This window comes from Dysidea avara, chromosome 11, assembly GCF_963678975.1.
Source record: "Dysidea avara chromosome 11, odDysAvar1.4, whole genome shotgun sequence".
NCBI classification, from domain to species: Eukaryota; Metazoa; Porifera; class Demospongiae; order Dictyoceratida; family Dysideidae; genus Dysidea; species Dysidea avara.
The window spans coordinates 4,955,803-4,977,450 of record NC_089282.1 but is presented as its reverse complement, the minus strand read 5'-3'; the positions used below and the strand labels follow the sequence as shown (position 1 = coordinate 4,977,450).

At 37.5% G+C, this 21,648-nt stretch overlaps 2 protein-coding genes and 1 long non-coding RNA gene across 6 annotated transcripts in view; 1 reads left to right on the top strand and 2 right to left on the bottom strand.

The window, feature by feature from the left end:
- Positions 1-20,136, bottom strand: part of LOC136238403 (uncharacterized) — a 105,994-nt gene extending 85,858 nt beyond the window's left edge. Inside the window, exons 1-3 of one of the 4 annotated variants that reach the window (XM_066028850.1) lie at positions 18,444-18,737; positions 16,036-18,194; positions 11,848-15,831 (exon numbers count right to left, since the gene is read on the bottom strand). In XM_066028850.1, coding sequence (XP_065884922.1) covers positions 15,223-15,831; positions 16,036-16,074 — 648 coding nt within the window. In that variant the 5' untranslated portion in view covers positions 16,075-18,194; positions 18,444-18,737 and the 3' untranslated portion in view covers positions 11,848-15,222. Of the gene's footprint in view, positions 1-11,847; positions 15,832-16,035; positions 18,195-18,443; positions 18,738-18,816; positions 19,303-19,879 lie in introns of those variants that run through there. The other 3 variants (XR_010692965.1, XR_010692964.1, XR_010692966.1) reach the window with 3 other exon arrangements.
- Positions 561-2,437, bottom strand: LOC136237825 (protein N-terminal glutamine amidohydrolase-like). Its single transcript, XM_066028042.1, has 5 exons — positions 2,118-2,437; positions 1,969-2,062; positions 1,849-1,902; positions 964-1,240; positions 561-727 (listed from the first exon to the last, which is right to left on the bottom strand). The coding sequence occupies exons 1-5, from the start codon at positions 2,159-2,161 to the stop codon at positions 630-632; spliced, it is 567 nt and encodes a 188-aa protein (XP_065884114.1). The 5' UTR covers positions 2,162-2,437; the 3' UTR covers positions 561-629.
- Positions 2,226-5,390, top strand: LOC136237827 (uncharacterized). Its single transcript, XR_010692611.1, has 4 exons — positions 2,226-2,366; positions 4,460-4,513; positions 4,578-4,653; positions 5,225-5,390. It is a non-coding gene; the product is annotated as an uncharacterized lncRNA (long non-coding RNA).
- Positions 20,137-21,648: the final 1,512 nt, after the last annotated feature.

Genomic DNA, 21,648 nt, shown 5'->3' with positions numbered 1-21,648 from the left:
CTTATGTCATGTCTCTTTATTTCAAGCACTGCAATGTTGGAAGTCAGAGGAGGTACAGTAGCATGTTGCTTACTTTAGTTAGTATCATGTGAGTCATTCACTGGGGCTTAGTGGATGTTAAGGTATTGCTTCACGTGAATTGCAAAGCTACACAGTTTGTTTTGTAAGAGCCCCTGGGTTTCTTGGCAAAATGGTGCACTGTTTTGTGCAATTAACAGGGACTCCTTCAAAACAAAATACACATTCTTGAAGCTTATATGAAGGTGTATCTAAAGATCTACTGAGTCCTAGTGAATCCCATTGTTTGTTAGTTTTATTGAATCACGTGAAATTCCAAATAGGTAAACGGCATGCAACACATGTCCCTATCTCCTCTGGTTGGAAAGTATTTTGTGTTTACCAGCCCCACCCATATTTTGTCCACTTCTTATTTCACAGGTCACATTCTAATGACCCTCAAACTACCTGCTGAGAGATTGACCGCCACCAAGCTACTGGCCAGCACCATCATTGACTATGAGAACATTAGTACCGATCTGATACCATATATTGCACTGGAGTCACATACTAACAGAGAAGCTATTCTAAAGTGTATAACAAACATACATAAATAATATATTAAATTATTATCAAAATTGATCTGTCAACTGTTGAAAAGTCAAGATGTTGCCGGGTGCATTAGATGCTGGATCCATAGAAATGAACTCCTGTATATTATTCTTGCAGTCTAACAGGATAGAAAGAACTATGAAACCTATAGAATAATTTTTTGCAGAGACCTTTACAAAATTTTACAGTCCTTGGAATAACTAGGCAGTATATATGATTGAAAGTACTATTAAAAAATTGTACTCTTGATCATGTGATCTGATTTTCCAGTATGTATATGCCAAAGGGAAACTTTGGGGACCATAACTGTGTGCATTATGAAGGTATTCACAATAACAAGTTTCATTGTGGTACCTTTTGTCTGAATGGGTGCATAAGTTGGAAGGGGCGATTTCCATGATCCGTCAGCATTCATCATGTGAGATCTGTCTGATGCAAATGTCTGCAGGTATTCAGCGCCACCCACAACTCTGAATAGTTGCTGATAGCAAACCGGCAAGTCCCTTGGCCGTAGTGCCCGACTAGCATACTCTGTGAAAGCAACAGGAAAACTGAGCTTAGTATCCAAATCCCAAACGAGTGTTGTCCTTGAAGGCTCATTTACCGTCTCCAGCAAAATGACATGATAATCCTACAGAGACAATAAACATGCCGTGTTTGTGAATCTCAAACAAAACAACCATGAACATCATGAGAACCTTGTGAAAGTTGCTAGCGTCAAAAACTGTATGTAAAGCTTCCAAGGAAACTCACTTAAGGTTAAAGGTTTTGAAAATTTAAGAGTACCAAGCTATAGTATGTACACGTTGAGCTGGATCCTCAAAAATGTTTAATGACTCGGATGGAATTATACATGATTTTGAAATTCGGCTCATTTGTAGCACTGCTTGACCCGCTAAAATCTTTTATGTCTGACACAATATTCAAAATTTTCACCATACATATCCTATGGGGAAGCCACAAAAGTGCAGTGTCTATTACAGCCCTTTCCCAAACTTGTAATGGAGCCCAAACGGGTGTTGTTGACACCTTTGCTGTCACCACTTATCATCTAGTTTGCTGAAATGTTAACTCTCTGGAGAAAAAAAAACTCACTTTTAATTTTTAGCTGCTGGGTTTTTCGTCAACTTGTACATACTATAGGCAGTAAGCACTCCTTTAAAAGTCTACTGTAGCAGTAGGAACTATATTAGCCCAGAAGGTTATACACAATTCATCTGTTATCGATCCAAGTCGTACCCATACAGCCATGTAGTCTGGTGGTTGTCCACTGCTCTGCTGCCATAAAGGAACCTACAGCATGTACATGTGTTAATAGCATAATGTGAGCTGTGTTAAAGACAATTAATGTAAACTTACCATCCTATTTTGATTTGAAATGAATGCCACTTTAATGTGGTCCACCTTGCTAAGAGACTGAAATTTCTCACAGAGTTTCCACACGTTCTCCTCACTATTGTACATGCGAAGGACAAACTGGCTTGGAAATATTGACACACTTCTTTTACCAGTAGCAAGAAGTGTACACACAGTCGCTGATTTTCATTGCCATATCATATATAACTGCTTCAGTTCTCTAGCCTCCACACAGTTTCGTAGAGAGTGTAAGGAACTAGCTGTGCATTTCGATGTATAAAATAAAAAACCACAATCACAACCTTCTTCTTGTGCAGTTGTATCTTTGTGTTTGGATATTGTCATGCGGTCTATCGATGACGAGTGAAGAAAGGATCCGTGCGATTACATTAGATAACAAGGTGAGTATAGCGCTATTGTATCAACGGTGAGGCAAATATTTCCTTGTTGTGCATGAATAAATTAGAACCACTCCTTTTCTGGGTATACAGACAAGAGGTTTGATCAGCTTGATTGCTTATCAAACATGCTACTTGTAATCACACCTTCATAAAAGGTTTTGTATGGCTGTCACCACAGAGAGTACATTCTTGGTATGGAGAGGCAATGGTTAAACAGACAGAAAATCTACATTATTGCTAGCCAGCCTTAGTCTCACATAGCCAGACCATTTTCTTTCTTTTGTGTGGGGGTGGGGAAAGAAAAGGGTCTGGTGAAGATAGTATATCATCATCGTTGGCCTATCCCGAGATTGTGGGGATTCTACTGTGCAGCTTCTGGATTGTTTGTGGGTGTGAATGACATGTTTTGCTAACTGTTGTGTCATTTGCGTCCTGTTTACATAGTTGTAAAGTGTGATCTGCTGATCTTTGCATCATTTGCATTCTATTACCATAGCTACTGCTTTTATATCTATGGCAACAGGACGCAAATGACACAACAGTTAGCAAAACATGTCATTCGCACCCACAAACAATCTGGAAGCTGCACAGTAGAATCCCCACAATCTTGGGATAGGCCAACGACGATCTTCACCAGACCCTTTTCTTTTCCTACCCCCACACAAAAGAAAGAAAAGGGTCTAGCTACATAAGACTAAGTCAGCCTGTCTACTAAGGATATTTATTATACTGTACACTCCTTATCATTGTGCCCAGTGTGCTCCAGGGAATATGATAACAATACTTAACCAATGATCATATCTTTAAACGATATAGTCGCTCGTGTCTCAGATGGCATTCATCCCTAAAGCTCACTCTAATATTCATACTCTATTATAGAGTGAGCTTTAGGGATGAATGCCATCTGAGACATGAGCCATCCATCTTGGAAGCTAAACTATCTCTTAACTAAACTATACGAAATCATTTCACAACTGTAGAACCATCATGGGAATCACACAAGTTTATTGTCAGTCCTGTGTTCCAATTCACTGAATAGTGATTGTGAGGTGTTTGATGAGGCTGAACTTCTTGATTGCTTGGCTCAGTACTATGACTGCTTGATTCCATTTTGATCCTGATCATAACTTAAGTAGGAAAATGACATTCCTTTGAAAGGGCCTAAGGAAGTTGGAAATTGACTTTTATGCATTATCGCTTGTTTCCCCCATTCTGATTTGCAAACGAAAAGGCAATCACAATTATCAATTGATTCAGTGTCAGAGCAGCTTTTGTTCCATGGTTTTCTGCATGACCTCAATCCTTGGTGATTATTGCATAGCATTGATAGGTTTATACAACATCAATTTCTTGTATTTCAAACTGATATAACTGATATTCTAATGTACAGGTTGGCAGATCATTTGTATAAGAAAAACTTCCCTTCAGCAGTTCAGCCCACGCTATCATAGTATACATTTTCTGGCTATGTAATTGTAGCTTGCAGTGCTAAGAAGCCCACAATTTTTGCTGCCAGTATGTTTAAGTATGGGATGCTGTCACTGTACATGTGTTACTCATGGAGTCATGGTAATACAGTGTACAATTGTGTCCATTGTCATCAGGATTGATTGTGTGCGCACATGTGTTTGTGTGTGTGTGTGTGTGTGTGTGTGTGTGGGGGGGGGGGGGGGGGGGGGGAGTGGGTACCTACCATTGATCCATTATTTGAATACTAGCTTCCTAAGAGATACAAAAATCATTACAGCTGATCCTGACATTATGTCAGATCTTTGGTCAGACAAATGCTATAAGTGTGTTGTCTGATGATATACATGTGTCAAATTACGTGTACATAAACAAACTGTATAGTTGTAAGTGTAGGCACTTCATTGTCTGGTGCCCAAAAGTAAATTTTGTTAACTCATTTATTTTGTTGCAACTATAGGCAGTAGGTAGAGATTTAAGTAGAACTTTACATGCTGTTAATATTAATTTATTGACTTTGATATGATATAATCTCCTCTCACATAATAATTTTTATTTGTATCACTATTAACAGTGATTTCCATACTGTTTGCCATGGTTACATTATTCTTTTTTAAACTGAACAGATCAGAGAATGTTCATTGATCAACTCTGAACTTGACAGTCTTTTACCAAACAAGGTACGAAGGATATACAGTGTACTTCGTTCAGTGTTTGTTTGAGTATGTCATGGTTATATCACAGGCTGTCTATGTTCGACAATCCAGTGGTCTGGTCTGGTTCAAGGCAGACAAGATGAAAGTATCTGCTGAATATAAAGGTACACCATTATATGTGTAAATACCTGTAAAATTAGAAGAGATCAAATGACAAACTGAACATTCAGTCATTATTCAGAAAGTGAATGTAAAGTACAACAGTGTATTGTCTTACACCTGTTAGAGTGTAGCTTCATGAGATCATCTTGTGGTATGTATGTTGCAACATAATTAGTGGTTTTCATATTGAAAGTGAAATCATTAATACTAACAGGATGTTTGTGTAATGGGAAAATCCAAGGGAAAGACCCTCACAAGCACTCACCTCTGTTAGCTGAGTAAGGCTTCAGTTCATAGTGTAATGGTACAGTTTCTCACCCAACCACATTTTGCTACCTCAGTATTGAGGTATGGTATACCATGAAGAGTCCATGATAGAGTCCACTTGTACCTTCCATTGAATCCGTCTTATAAAACCTCAACACCTCATCAATATGACCATTTCAAATAGACCCTTCTTGACCTCATTACTAAGGTGTTCGAGGCAGCGGTTTTTGTCTACTAAACTGTATGGTAGCACGTACGTAGTTTTTTTCTTGTCATGTTTGGTAGAAACCTGTTGTTTACACCTAGGTCATTTAAAACAATTGATTCAACAGAAAGAAGTCTCACTGAAATATGATCACTAGGGACTGCAACTGCTCTAGGTGTGGATGTCTGTAGAAACACTTGAAGAATAATACATGTTTGTTGTTGTTTACTGAACAAGGGAGGAATAGATTACCTTTAATGTATCAAATGTGGGACCAACTTTTAGGGGAGGCTTTTTGGTGGTAACATGTACAGGATGAAATGTCTGGGGCAGATTTGTTCCCTCAAACTTTGACTATGTGTAGTGATATGGCAGAGAATAATGGTTGTGTTGTTTGTTGGTGGTAATGGGGGATTCCAAGGGAATTATTTTCATAATGAAACTAAAAAGCCACAAAGTACCACCTTGTAGACCATCTGTCTCTAAACAGTTTCATTGTCCAGTTGGACCACACACAGCTGGATGGATATGGTATCCTACATATTACATAATTGCTTTATGTGTCTGATGCAATAAACCAAAGGTAGTCTTACCTAGACACACTTACATGAGCTGTAGGATTGTACAGAGGAATTAGGGAAGTTACTTGGGTGAAGGTATCAAGGTGCCAATTGAAAGTTTTTCTTAAGGGCTATTGGAGATGTTGTCATGTGATGATGAGCTTACTATACGAAGTAGGGGGTGAATGACAACCCTGAAAGCTGGTAATGGATTATATAATGTGTCCAATAATTCTGTAAATTGAAACTAACATGATTTCCTTGCCACTGTCAACCAAAGTAATCCCACAATACTAGCAAATAAACCTGGATTGTTATACTTTTCTCTATTTCATAAAACACTTCGCATCGTGATGGCAATGATCTGACATACTCTATCATGTCCTAATAAAGAATTTCAAGTTTACTGTTTACACGACAGCCATATTTATTTATTATTGACCTGTTTCAGGCTTGATATCATACCTGCCCACTTTTGTTTAGTGGTCACATCATACCATACATGTAAGGTAGAACTCTTTTTTTAGCATAATGACTGTTTCCAGAGTACAGTGAAACTTCTATATAATGGACACTTTGGAGCCCTGGAGAACAGTACTCAAGGGGGGGGAAGTCTCATGTAGGGTGGCTGTCATCTAGGAAGAAATCATTAACTGTATCTTAGTGTGTGTAGCTCACTAGCAGCCAATACTAGGGTGGTCTGGGGTATGCCCCCACAAGAAAATTTCAAAATTTGGGAATTGAATCTGTTCTATTTTCAGCGGTACATTTGTCTTTAAAAGGATACTCCTAGATATGGTACAAGTACTGCATATGTACAAATTTTTTGAGGGACATAATTTTTGCAGTTGCACGAAATTTTCATCCTTGAAAATTAACAATTATCAGGGTTAGCTCTATGCTTTCTAATAGGTAACCTCAGTGAAATGGGTGATCCTTGAAAATAAAACTGCGAAAATCCTAAAATGTGTTGATCCATGAAAGTTACATACCCCAAAATTTGTACTTACAGTGGAACCTTGACCCCTTGGGGGACTATGTATAAACCTTAAAATAGCACAAAGAACATTTCAGTATTCAACTACCCTAATAGAACAGTCACTGCTCTATCAGAGCAGTCATTTCTGTAGTTCAGTTGACCAAGAATCCGGATAACTGAGATTCCACTGTATACAGTACTTGAAAAGGCTACTACTTCTATTGCTATTATTATGGCAATGACTATCGTTATGATATGGTACAATTATAAGTATATCAGTAAATGAAGACATTCCAGACAGACGCATGCATTTGATTATGTATAGATAAATGGTAATGGAGATAGATTAGATAAATTGCACAACATGGCCAACTTAAATTGTGTTTCTGTTGAATGTTCTATTAGAGTAGTTAGTTGACTGCTCTATTAGAGTATCTCAATCTTGTGCTCTCCCATGTATACTTTAGCACTAAACCAAAGCAAAGTAAGTTGGCTAATGACTAAAATGAGGTACAATAGTTGCTGTACTTTAGCTACTGGGCATTTGTTGTAAAAAGTGAGGGTACGCTACACCTTTACAAGTAAAGGGGCACTTACCCCCTCTCCTGTTTCTCTGCCCCTGACCCAGAATTTTAGGCCTATATTTGGTATGATAAAAATTGTGTAGTTGGGATATAATCTTTGTCATTATTATGAGGTTTTTCTTGTGTCCTTTTAGGGGAGTTTGTTAAGTGAAGTTCCACTGTACCAGTACCATAGAGTCTGGTTGCTAAGCACACGTATACATTATTTCTTAAGTGCACACTCGTTTTGTGTACTTAAACCATGCACATGTGGATGAGCATGAAGCTCCAACACAAATTATACATGAGAAGAAATGCTAGAGGTTTGTTGGTGTGAAATTTCACATGGTGCATGGCCATTGGCCAATGCCCTTTTCACTATGCTTAACAAGGAAATGGTCTTCTGCAGCATGCTTCACACGAACGTTTTGCACAGAAACTATACTCCAAAAATGTTGGTACATTTTGTGACTGCAAACCACACATGAAGAGAGTGAATAAATTCATAATACAGGGGTTTACAAAGTGTATTTCAAACTCTCTTTCGCACAGTGAGCATACGATCCAGTTCAAATTTTTAGGTACAAAAGTGAATATGGTCATGTCCACATGAACTACTCTACAGTAGTACCAATCTGTGGGTACAAGTAGGTAGTTCTAGTAGACAACATTCGTGTTTATAAATCTCAAGATAAGCGTAAGACAATAATACGTATGTGCTAACGTTTGAATTATGGAACTTGTAAAAATTCTGTACTCACAACTAGATTTTTTATTGGACACATACACTTGACAAATATACGTTAATTATAACATTTTTGGTAAACTTTTATTTTGCGCCTAACAACCAGTCTATGTTATATAGTAATGAGTATTGTGATAAATTTTGTATCATGATACATGATGGTGTACCACTTTACACAAAGTTTACAGGAAAATGGAGTGTAAACTTATTTCCTTTAATAGAGACTTCCAGTAGGTTAGGGAGGACTGGGCTGTACTGCCAGTCTGCTACTTTTTGTAGTATTCATTGCACAACACTTCTATTTGTATTTGGGGTTCAAAACAAGGGCATTGATTATGTACGCTATTGATGTGCTTATGGTAACATAATCAAATTTGTGCTATGCAAAATAGGAAGCGTGTACCATATATCAAAGTAAGGGATAAATTTTCATCTATGTAATAACCAATATACGTAATACCCTATGACCCTACAAGAAAGTATAAATTCAGAAGCTCCAGTAGTCCAGTTCACTGTTTGTATGTATCCCCATTTTGTGTATCTCCTTTTCGCATAAAACCAATGCTATTGATGATGTGGTACATTGATACCATGTTGGATTTTCACCGGTATGTTCAGTACAGTAGTGAACAGAGCTCCTTTATCTATGTACATAGACTAGACCACTCCTACTTTGAATTGTGGTAATTACCTGAACACCTGTATAATTACTGTTTCAACCACAAAAGTGCTCAATTTGTGAAGCCCATTCAATATATACAAGACAATTAATCTAATTGGAGTATTGCTTACGTTAATAGAACACACACCAGTAATAAAACTTGCAATGATATCATATCCACACCTACATATGTACACTTGTGTTATCCATACTGCTTATACAAACATCACATAATATCTTAGTACCCGAAAGGTCAAAGTGCAAAGTTACACACACATAAGGCAAATGGGCTTTTAGTTCACTTCAGAACTATTACAGTACGACCATGATTATTTGAATGTAACAATACAAGTGACTATTTTGGTGTATTTACAAGTAGTTCTGCTTGTTTTGGTGCATTGTGAAAATCCTACTTGAAAATGTCCCTGGAATACTGTCAGCTTTTTAAAGACAGGTATGCATGTCCTGAGGTATGATTTCACCATTTTTCACATTGTCGCATTATACATGTACGTTAACATTTAACTTGATAATCAGCATGTACTATTAATTTTATGGAATTTTGTGTTGCTGTCCGTGGTATTGTTGATACTGTAGCATGCTTTTTGGACAAGGAATTACTTCACTGTGCATGATTTGAAGTGTTCAGTTTCCTGTTTTTAAATTATTGTCATTCCTGTGGTTGTGGTAGCAAAAGTCCCTGGGACAAAATGTGTTACAAACTTACAGATTTAGTTTCTTCTCCACACAGTCAGCAGAATGAAGTGGCTGCCACATCCTGTGAAATGTGATCATAACAAACCATGCAAACACTTCACTCTTCAAAATTTGTATCTAATTGTTTGTCCAAACAGTGCGCATCAGTAATGGATGTTTGCATGTACTGCTACACTGACACACATTACTATTACGCTGCATGTGTAGGTCAATTGATACGTACATTAGTAAGACTATTTTTGGTTTCCTTCTGATTTTTTTTTATGAAAACGTATCACCCTTAGACATTGAATATTTTGTAAATTGTCAGTGTTGCTCATTTGAAAGTGATTAACACAACAGCTACTATTTGAAAATGCATAGTGCTGCACGGATTCGAACTGTTACAGTACCTTCTTTCTCCCTATACCCAACAACAAAGAGAAAAAAGCCACACAAGACCAGCTCATGTTGGTTCACAGGAAAGCTGCTTCAGTGTCTACCGGGTTACAAGTCATTTAGTATAGTGATGGATAAATCTTGGGTTACATTACTGATGTGCTACAGTACAAACAAAAAACATTGCATACTTGTGACACAACTTTGTGACATGTCAAGATGACTATGCAATTCAGACTGTACTGGACCCTTGTCCTCCCTACCCAATGACAAACTGGCCATGCAATAAGTATGGGTATCCATCAAAATAACGCATGGGATGGATGAGAGTTGACTCTATGTACTGAAGACTGGTCAAATATATCCTCCATGCAGACAAATAAAATACAATGGCTATAAAATTTCCTATCATAGTGACCTATATGTATGATCACACATCACCTGCAAAGCCTATATATATTATAATCAAATAGTTGATTTCTTAAGTTTTTTTTGTCTATTACAATAAAATAATATGGCATAGGAATACAGACGTTCAACCACTTTCATGCACTTGTACTGTGATAGGAAGAATTGTTGGTTCTATCATATTGGTGATAATTGTAGTCCATAATTACTCAAAAACCACTTATAGTCAACAAACTTAATTAGCAAATTTACTATTTTAATGTACTGTAGCTATAGAGGGAAACCTTGGCGGGGGTAACTTTGGCGAATAGCAAGCTAAAATTGCATTTGGCAAAATAAACATTGGCGAATTCAAGCTCAATCTATAGCTATAAAGATGCTAATCTAAGGCGCTACGAGTAATTGGCGGATTAAACTTTGGCGAATTTGCAGCGAATCGCCAAATTCGCCAAAGTTTCCCTCTATATGGTATGCACTATAGCCAGCTGTCTACTTCAATGTTCACATTTAATTTTATATCCGTATTATAGTATGTTCATGTTGAGCTGAATCCTGAAAAACAGCTAAAAATTAAAAGTGGATTTTTTCTCAACAGAGTTAACATTTCAGCCAACCAGATAATTGTTGGTAACAGCAAAGGTGTCAACAACAGACACGTACGGTTTGGCTCCATTACAAGTTCGGGAAAGGGCTGTAATGGACACTGTACTTATATGGCTTCCCCGTAGGAAATGTATTGTGAAAATTTTGATTGGCCATAAATACTATGTCAAACATTTGAACAAAAAGATTTCGAAATATTTTTAGTGGGTCAAGCAGTACTACAAATGAGCCAAATTTCAAGATCATGTGTAATTGCATCCATGAGTTATTAAATGTTTTTGAGGATTCAGCTCAACGTGAATGTACTATAGTAAGGTACATCAATGCAGTGGAGTGATACCATGCAGTGTAGCCTAGCTAACAATTTATGGCGCAGGCTGTATATTATGTGATGATTTAGGACAGTTGTCATATTCACCCACCCTTCTTCCACCTGTATAGCATACAGGCTACTTTCCACTAGTAAAGAAAAACTGAATACCTTATAATTAATGTTTAGGCTGAGGCTATTGACACTGATCGCCAAATGCACAAAAAAATGTTTCTAACTAATATATCCCTGACCTGTGACCACCACTATAGTCCAGGTTCCTTACTATTCACCACTGCCAGTTACCTTATAAATGCAAGTCAAGAAGGGATGCTATATTAAGGAGAATGAACCGCACCTATAGTCAGTGGTGATGAAGAAACCAAACCTGAACCTGACCCTAATGCTATAACAGAGGACCTGTTGTCTGTATTGGGGGTGGGAGGTGAGCTAGGATTGGTTCACGCTTTCAAACCCTAGCTTGCCTCACTCAAAAACTTATACCTTCACACAACTAGGGGCTTAATGCTTGAGTTCTTTCTGGTCGGTATATTCATGGCAAGAATTCATTAGGCACAAGGTGATTGATTGAATACTTTAAACCTCTACAACTGTACAATCTGCAATTCTGCATAGTTACTATGTAAAGAGTATAGCTTAATGATTGAAGTAGATGTAACTGTGTCTTATGCAGAATTTGAAGTTTGGTTTGTGGATAATTATTACTCATGTAAAACCAAGTACGCAAATTTAACCCCCTTCCCCCCCAATTTCTCCTTTCATTATTAACATAACTGAGATCAGTGAGATTCTACAACATATTTTTATATGCATGTACACAGTAATACATACAATATATTAATATAGGAATCTTTGTACTATACATAAAAATTATACACAAATTGATGAAAAAAATTTACATCTTTCATAAGTGATTCCAAAATAATTGCAATATAATTTAAAAACAAATTCATAATTATAGTGTTGTCAATGGTGTTGGCATGTCTTGTAAAAGGCAATAAGTATTATAAACACAAATATAACTATCAAGACAACAAGGATAAGCAAGAGAAGAATTATGACTTTTTGATTTTCATGAACAGGTTTTGAGGAATTATTTGGAGAGGTAACTGTGGTGTTGATGCCAGGGGTAGAAGTAGAAGGTATTGGCATCACAACTGATGTAGTCACTGTGACGTATTTAGTAACAGTTTGTGTTAGCTGCTCAGATGGCTTGCATGTAGAAGACACAGTAGAAGACATTGTAATATTGATATTAGAAGTTGAGGTAAAGGTTTCATTAAAAGATGTTGCAATGGTGTCATTAGAAGACTCAGTTTCATTAGCAAAGGTAACGTTCTCCTGTTCTATCACATTGGCATCAATAAATGCAGCAATTGTATCATTCTCATATTCAAGTACAACTGCCAACAAAGAATCAGTGGCTGCTCGGATTCCAGAAATTATCACATTTGATGGTATTGGTAATGATTGAGTATCAGGAGAAGTATCATTGTCTTTGAGCATAAAATAGTGTAAGGTGGTGTTGCTCACACAGAACACCAGTTCTTGATCTGTACCATTCATGCGAACAACATCCAAATCAAATATCCTTTCAGGTTGTGCTATCGCTACAGTTATTAAAGTAGAATCACCACCGTTATCACTGAAACGCAAGATTAATAAAAGATCTTGATTGAGGTCCTCCATGGGCATTATTGCAACTGCTAAAAAGCGGTCAACTTTACTGGTAACAACCCGATGTACTGATGACGGCAAAGGAAAAAATTCTTCCTCATAAGTATTGCAGAGATACCGACTTCCACTAGCACAGTCTACAATTAGTTGACCTTGGCTGTTATATACTGTTTTCAGGCAGTTGAGATTGTTACAGATACAGCCTGGAGGTAACTCGACGATGCCTCTATTGCGCTTATGGTTCAGATCATGCAGTCTAATTAGCTTGTCCTCAATAACATGTGCAACATTGATATTCAGTCTGCCATCTCTCACGTGGATAGACACAATTAATCTGCTAGTGGGAACATGGTGCAACTTCAAATGATAGCTTCTCCAGTGTTTCAGGCCATCGTTACTGGCACTGTGAGAATACTTGTGCACGTGCACGCTCTTTCCATCGTAATTCACTACAACATATATATCGTCTTCCAATACTAAAGCGTATAGTTCCCTTGCCAGTTGACTTTGCAAACTTTGCTTGGCTATTATCCTGCTAGTGTTCCCCTTGTTCTGCAGCAGGTATAAGGTGTCTTTGCTGGTGACGATCGCCTCGTTCTCAGAAATAGCGATGAACTCTTCGTGACTCTGTGGAACAATCGCGGTGTAATTAGTGGTTGAAAATGAAAGTGACACTTGATCAAGTTTTGCATCTGTCGTTATACTGCAGCAACACATCAAAATGCAGGCACTGATGCAAATCTTTAATTTCGATAATACCATCGTTACTCACGAATGACGAACTAGCTAACTACAACTTGCGCTATAACAATAGCTAATCATGAATTGCATGCATGCACGCATTGACCTACATGATTAAACGGCATGTAGCTAACCACACGTCGGTAATCAGTTCATTTCCTGTGTGGTTTTCATTTTTCAGTATGTAGCAAACAACTCAGTGGGGGTTGGCACATTCTTGTGTGCTTTGTATGGCTTTATCTTGCAAGGTGAATTTCCTCCTTTTCAACATTGTGATTAAAGGGTATTTTATTTAATTTAAAAAAATCACCTTACAATATAGATGTATGCAGGTTACAGTGGATTGCATAACACATGTTGTCAATTACAGCATAGTTTTTCTTTTGTTAGTGATTATCAGCAGGACCCTCCAGGGGTATAATAATGCTGATGTGAAGTACAAATACAGTTATGTAGCTAACAGGGGCGTAGCCAGGATTTTTTGAAGGGGGATTCCAACAACCATAGAATAGATCTGGTAACATTTACTTCATGGCGGATGTACCACATTTGATAAAAACAGTTCGTAATGCCTGGCATAACTCACAGCACAACAGATCTCGCAACCTCATTGTAAGTGTAACAACTTATTGTCAATGCAAATCACGTATTGTTACATATTGCAGAACAATGGATGTGAAATCAGATGGTCCCATCTGGTGGAGTTAGCAGAACTGAGTTCAGCAAACTCAGGACTGTATATTGGGCAAAAACTAAAGAGAGAGCATTTAGTTTTAACGTCCTATTCAAGGATGACTGTTCGCTTAGCTGTACAGGTACAAAGCGTCATGTTGCACATGAATTTATGATGGATCACATCACAGGTGTTAAGTACTACAGTGGCAAATGGTTTGGATCACATCACAGGTGTTAAGTACTACAGTGGCAAATGGTTTTAAAACCCTAAGGAACAATCTTAGTAAGACACCCATAGCCAGCGATACACAAGAAACAGAAAAATTTTGCTGAGTGTTTGACCAGTTTTTTGACATTTTTAATACCCGGAGTCTGAAGGAGGCAGATAGAAAATTGAAACCAAACCTAAAGCCAATAGAACTAAACGATATTCGATTTAAGGTAAACCATAGAAAAGTTTACATAAAAGCCACTGCATGCACTATTCTAGTGGATTGAAGATACTCTCCTGCCATACCTGAGGGATTGGGAGTCATGGGTTGCAGAAAATCAATCCATTCCCAAAGAAGCGAAACAGTATTGCACTTTGCCACAGCAGACATTGGATGGTATAAGGATTTGTGGTAAGCATTATTATCATTATAAGACATGTACTATGTTATATGCGTATAATGTATTTTTTTTACAGCACATACACTGCCTGAACTAGCCAACTTCTTACTCTCACTTAAAGGAGCAGAATACTTATTGACTGAGAGATTTAACCAGGACACAGTAGAAGTTTTCTTTGCTCAGCAGCGAGCTAGGGGTCATCGTAATGATAATCCATCAGTATCACAGTTTATGGATAATACTCAGGCATTGATAGTTCAGAAATCTCTTGCATTGGGAGGCAGTAAAAGCATTACTCGTAAAAGACAAACGCTGGACTTATCACCTCTCTCAAGACCACTGCCCAAACGTCCATGTAGCAGGAGAATAAAATTTAGCTGACTTTATTACATGATAATTATACACATACAAAATTGTTCATACGCACATAATAGTCAATGCAATGTTAGTCACTGTAGTGTTTTCCGTATACCTTTTTTGCCTTTAATGTTCGCTTTGGATGCTATTTTATAATCTTCAAATAATCTGTTAGCAACAGAAAATCCTCTGATAGTGAACCACAAATCTATGACCTCCTTCAACAATGCTAATGATGTTACTTCATCAGCAATATCTGAGATAAATTCCCAATGGAATATTACATTTGGGTCATTCAATGTTTGTAGTGTTGTTTCATTCTTTGTGTGGCCCTTAATGAGTAGTTTATAAGATACCAGTTCAATGGCTTTGAAGCAATTATATGTGTCAATAGACACATGCTTCAGTCCTCCACGATCATTGTTCTTTAACCATATCTTCACATACTCGCAATATGATGCTATGGCAGTTATACTGTTGCAGTCTTCACCTAGCATGTCCCATAGGGCTGAAACAAACACTTTAGAGTTTTCACTGCTATTTCTTTGATGTTTATAAATCAGCTTCCTGATGACATATCCAGCTACATAGAAGATAGCATTCTCTTCTACATCACTAAGAATCCTTTCATCATCATCATCCACATTAAACATTGGTACTTGAGTATCAGGTGTCATTGTATACAGTCTTTCTACTATCATCTATGTAATATATAATCACAGTCACATCATAATCACATAACAATCATATAATATAACTATATAGGCACACCATGCAGTTAATATCGGATGTATGGATTAACTAGCTAGCTATAGCTATATATAGCTACATGAAAATCTCATAGATAATACATAGGGGTGGTAGTATACCAATCAAATTATTGTACGCTATAAGATCAGCTATACCTGCCATAGTATTGGATCATTAAGCCTTTCAGGTAACATCTTGATGAGTTCTGGTAGCTTCTCGGCCACTGAAAAACAAGTACATCTTTCTGAAACACGGCTCCTTCACGTTAGATTCACTTTTGATAGCGCATACACCCTTTTTAACACGAAGAAAGCACTCTTCAAATTCGTTACTGGTTCCAGTGCAGATCTCTTCTACCGTTTGCTTAATTCTGGCACTGTAGTCTGATTGGATTTTCAGCTCCTCTGACTCAAAAACATCATGCAAAACGGTCTTGCAATCGTCATACTCAGATGAAACGGCCATTGTCATGTAGATAACGATTTAACTGTATAATACATTATATCGCTGCTTTATATACCAGTCGCAGTTAGCTATGAAACCACTTGGTCCATGATGTAAAGGGGCGCGAAACGCGGTTTGGTCAGGGGGCGCTTAAGAGTTTCCAATCCAGGGTGGGGTGTCTATTATCTATGCAACAACAGTATTGAGTTACCAGAAGCATAGGCGGCAGAAAAGGGGGGCTATAGGGGGCTAAATCCCCCCCTCAGAATGATGCCACGCCGAAGGTATCCTTCTTGGAGTGGGGCTGAAAACCGCGATAAAGATCGAGATACTCTAATAGAGCAGTCATTCTAATAAAGCTGTCACAGTATTAGAGCAGTGTGTAGCGAGTTATGTAAGGATTTTTATGTAGTTTATTAACTATTAATGCGTAGTTGGTGAGGTGGGCAGCCATTGTCAGCTAGTTGCGACCTTTTTTTTTTTTGGTCTCACCATACCAAACCAGAGACTAAGTCTGGGTCAGTCCAGCCCCCCCTCATATCAACTACTTCCTCCGCCCCTGACCAGAAGTAGGGGTCTGCCCAGCCACTGAGAGACTTTCAATATTTTAATGAATCAACTTGCTATATTTATGCAAAAAAATAGTAATTTATTGTAAGTGCCCTGGTAGCCTAGTGGAAACAGACAGCATACATAACACCGTGGCATAGCGGAGACACATATATATTATAGCCTGGTTATCTCACTGGTATATATAGAATTTGAACCATGAATCCATGATACAAAATTAATGGAATGACTTACAATCAAAACATTATAACTACAAATATGCATAGCTAGCATGGGTTATATTTACATGCCCAAGTGATAAATTACTGGACTTCTTTAAACACTGCACACCAAAGCTATAAGGTCATGCTCAGTTTTACATTTAGTGTTATCTCTGAAAAACTCTATTAATAACTTATGTATATACCTGACTGTTCTATTAGAGTATATTAGTCTTTTAAACAAGTTTTCAAGAGGGCTCATGTTAATAACTCTGTAAATCCTGCCATGAGAGATGAATGCAAGCTTTATCAATTGTTGTACTGGGCAATACACTATATCTTATTTTGTCTTGCCACACTAAATGGTGTGCTAGCTGTAAACTCAGATGTCTAAATTTTACAGGGGGAATCCCCTCCCTATGCCCCTAGTTAATTACATGATTAGTGCTAATTTTTGTTTACATATTTCTAGGTTCAATAGTATCATCACTCCATTTGGGTACAGTTCTTGGAAGGAAGGAGTACTTGTACAAGTCGATTCTGGGTTGGTAAGGTACAAGTTAAAAATTATTATTATTATTATTATTACTAGGACCGCGTCACATATAACCAAGTACATACACCAACGTGACAGCCCCCCGGTGAGGCTATTAGGTGGTGAATGCATTATCCCCAAATCAACTCAATATGTCACAGTAGTGACAGATATAACACTATAGTGGCATCGTAACTAAAGGCCACCAGTAGCTAAGTGCCAGTACATCATTGGTGTGGTATAAATGGCACAGTGATGTGTACAAAGTATATGTATACAAAACATACAGGAGAGAACTATACATTATTGCAGTATTGTATGCAGCAATACATTATAGGCAACATCACCATGCAGATAAAAATTATTAGCCAATATACAGCAATGCATATCAACATCAACTAGAGCTAAGTAAGGTTCATCAGTGATGTAGCAATGGCACAGTGATGGGTGACACACCATAGTTATGCATACACAACTTTCAGGAGATAGCTACACAATGCTGTAGGCGTATGCAAGCCAGATGAACCAGATAAAGGAAGACAGCCAAGCCACTAGAGCCTAGTAGCTACGCCAGGTGAAGGCAAAAAAGATTAAGCACGTATTGAATTGCCTGACACCAACACAAAGAAAGTTCGCCATGCCAGCTGCACAAGACAAAATTGTTTACTTGTATTTTATATGTAACTGTAAGCTTATTGTAAAGAGCGTGGCATATGTCAGTTTAATGTTTTCTTGTATTGTTTATTTACATGAATCAGTGAATCCACTGGCAGCTGGCATGGAGACTTGAGATGTTACAAACATAAAAACTTACTTGTAATCTTCTTGTTTACACAAGTGGCTTCTGTAATCTTCTTGTTTACACAAGTGGCTTCTGGCTCTCCTGCACGGGCATCACTAATCTTCTTCGCGCAATATGTAAGTAATTAAGCAAGGGTGTGGTACTGGGCGTTATATAGAATTACACGTATGGTCAAGTCATCAGCACAAACAGGAGCGACGATTATACGTTTGTGCCTTCATTCACAGGCGAATCTATCCCCGGTTAGTTCATGTCTCTAGGCCTCGTAGTTTTCTCAAACATTAATTATTAATTATTTAATTATTTATTTATTTATTTATTACGTAATTTTAACCGCGTTTCGTATTATTCTTAGTACTTGGTTATATAATTACTAGAACTGCGTCACATACAACCAAGTACATACACCAACGTGACAGCCCCCCGGTGAGGCTATTAGGTGGTGAATGCATTATCCCCAAATCAACTCAATATGTCACAGTAGTGACAGATATAACACAATAGTGGCATCGTAACTAAAGGCCACCAGTAGCTAAGTGCCAGTACATCATTGGTGTGGTATAAATGGCACAGTGATGTGTACAAAGTATATGTATACAAAACATACAGGAGAGAACTATACATTATTGCAGTATTGTATGCAGCAATACATTATAGGCAACATCACCATGCAGATAAAAATTATTAGACAATATACAGCAATGCATATCAACATCAACTAGAGCTAAGTAAGGTTCATCAGTGATGTAGCAATGGCACAGTGATGGGTGACACACTATAGTTATGCATACACAACTTGCAGGAGATAGTTACACAATGCTGTAGGCGTATGCAAGCCAGATGAACCAGATAAAGGAAGACAGCCAAGCCACTAGAGAGAAGAACCATCAGTATTATTGATGACACAAACAATTACAATCAAATGTCCTCGGACACATGCTACCACAAAAATAGGGCATAAAAAGCCCCACAGGTGGGCATGGCAAGGAGTACAATTAACAAAAAACAAAACACACACACAATTAATAATGAAAAAATGTCTTGCCAACATAATGTTCAAAAGTCCACACACCATTCTTGGCAGCTCTTCGCCATAAATATTCTCCTAGAAGAGGATATTGAAATTGCCGCTGCTAAATCAAAGATTCTCTTACATTGAGATTTTAACATAGTGAAATTATTTTGAATGAAGGAGCCTAGTAGCTACGCCAGGTGAAGGCAAAAAAGATTAAGCACGTATTGAATTGCCTGACACCAACACAAAGAAAGTTCGCCATGCCAGCTGCACAAGACAAAATTGTTTACTTGTATTTTATATGTAACTGTAAGCTTATTGTAAAGAGCGTGGCATATGTCAGTTTAATGTTTTCTTGTATTGTTTATTCACGTGAATGAATCCACTGGCAGCTGGCATGGAGACTTGAGATGTTACAAACATAAAAACTTACTTGTAATCTTCTTGTTTACACAAGTGGCTTCTGGCTCTCCTGCACGGGCATCACTAATCTTCTTCGCGCAATATGTAAGTAATTAAGCAAGGGTGTGGTACTGGGCGTTATATAGAATTACACGTATGGTCAAGTCATCAGCACAAACAGGAGCGACGATTATACGTTTGTGCCTTCATTCATAGGCGAATCTATCCCCGGTTAGTTCATGTCTCTAGGCCTCGTAGTTTTCTCAAACATTAATTATTAATTATTTATTTATTTATGACGTAATTTTAACCGCGTTTCGTATTATTCTTAGTACTTGGTTGTATAATTATTATCAATTTTTCCAAAGAAGGGTTCCACAAAAGGCTAGTTTGTGTGAAAAGCAGGTCTTTGATACAGATGGAAGATAACAGCTAGGTATAATTAGTAAATTGTGTAGTATTTTATATACGGCAGTAAAACTAGTCTTGCCTGTCTGCGACGTTCTTGAAGTGTTGGCCAATTTAATGTTGTTAGGATGTTAGTGATTTCCTCCCTAATATAACAAGTAAATAAAAAAAACAAGAAACAGCAATTCAAAGTACATGTGATGGAAGCACCTGATACTCAGTTAGTGGTTTTCCTGTCACAAAACAAGCAGCTCTATGCTGGACCATCTCAAGTTGATTTATATAAGATTGGTGGTAAGGATCCCATATTGGTGAACGTGGGTATTATGCTAGTTCACGTAGATGTTTGGGGCAGTGATGGAGATTTCTTTTTAAAAAAACAAAATAAAAACAATCGTTTTATTTGCCTTATCACACATACATTAATGTAATCTATATGTGAGGTTTCCATGAGAGTTTGTGATGTAATTTGGTTCCAAGGAACAAGTGTTGTTCTGTAACTGCCAGTGGGATGCCATTCATTACATACGTGAACAAACTCTTACTATGATGGTTTGAAACTTGCATTATCTTACATTTACTGATATTAAGTGCCATTTGCCATTTATCCGCTCATTTTGACAGCATTGTTAAGTCTTGCTGAAGTGTTTGATGGTCTACTGTACATGTACTATGGGTAACTCTATATATCAGGTAATCATCTGCAAAGGGTTTCTATGACACCGATGACTATATCCTCAAGTTACTGTACAAGTAGATACATCTGTAAATAAAGGCATTTCAAATGGGCTCATGCTATTGATTATGTATAGATGCATGCATCTGTTAGTGGAGACGGATTGAATAAAGTGCATAACAGAACCAACTTATATGGTTCCACTGAATGTTCTATTAGAGTAGTTAGGTGACTGCTGTACTAGAGTATCTTGATATAGTACACTCCCAATACTGATTCATGTAGTATTCAAATCTTAACCTTTAGGAGATATCCTATACTACATCAAGACACATAAACTGTCAGCAGATTTGTTGTACCTCGTTTATTTGCATTCTTGCAACACTGAACTTGTAATTCCCATGTTTTGAAATTAGTTTACGCTTAGGAACTTTGAATGTAAAATTGAAGTCTGGGCCAGCTTACTAGCTCATACTACAGTTTGTACATTGGCTGTACCTTGGCCAGTTATCGGTACGAGCAGAGGCTTGTGTGCTTGTCTATTTGTATTCTCTGTTGATACTGATACATAGTTGCATGTGTGCAGTTATAATTATAAACGCCAGGTGGGTATAATAGATTTAGCAGTGTAACCAACATGTTAGAGTCTCTGTATCAGCCCTCACTTGAAGCAAGGTATAGAATTATTTGACTACAAAACTTTTGTAAGGGAATTC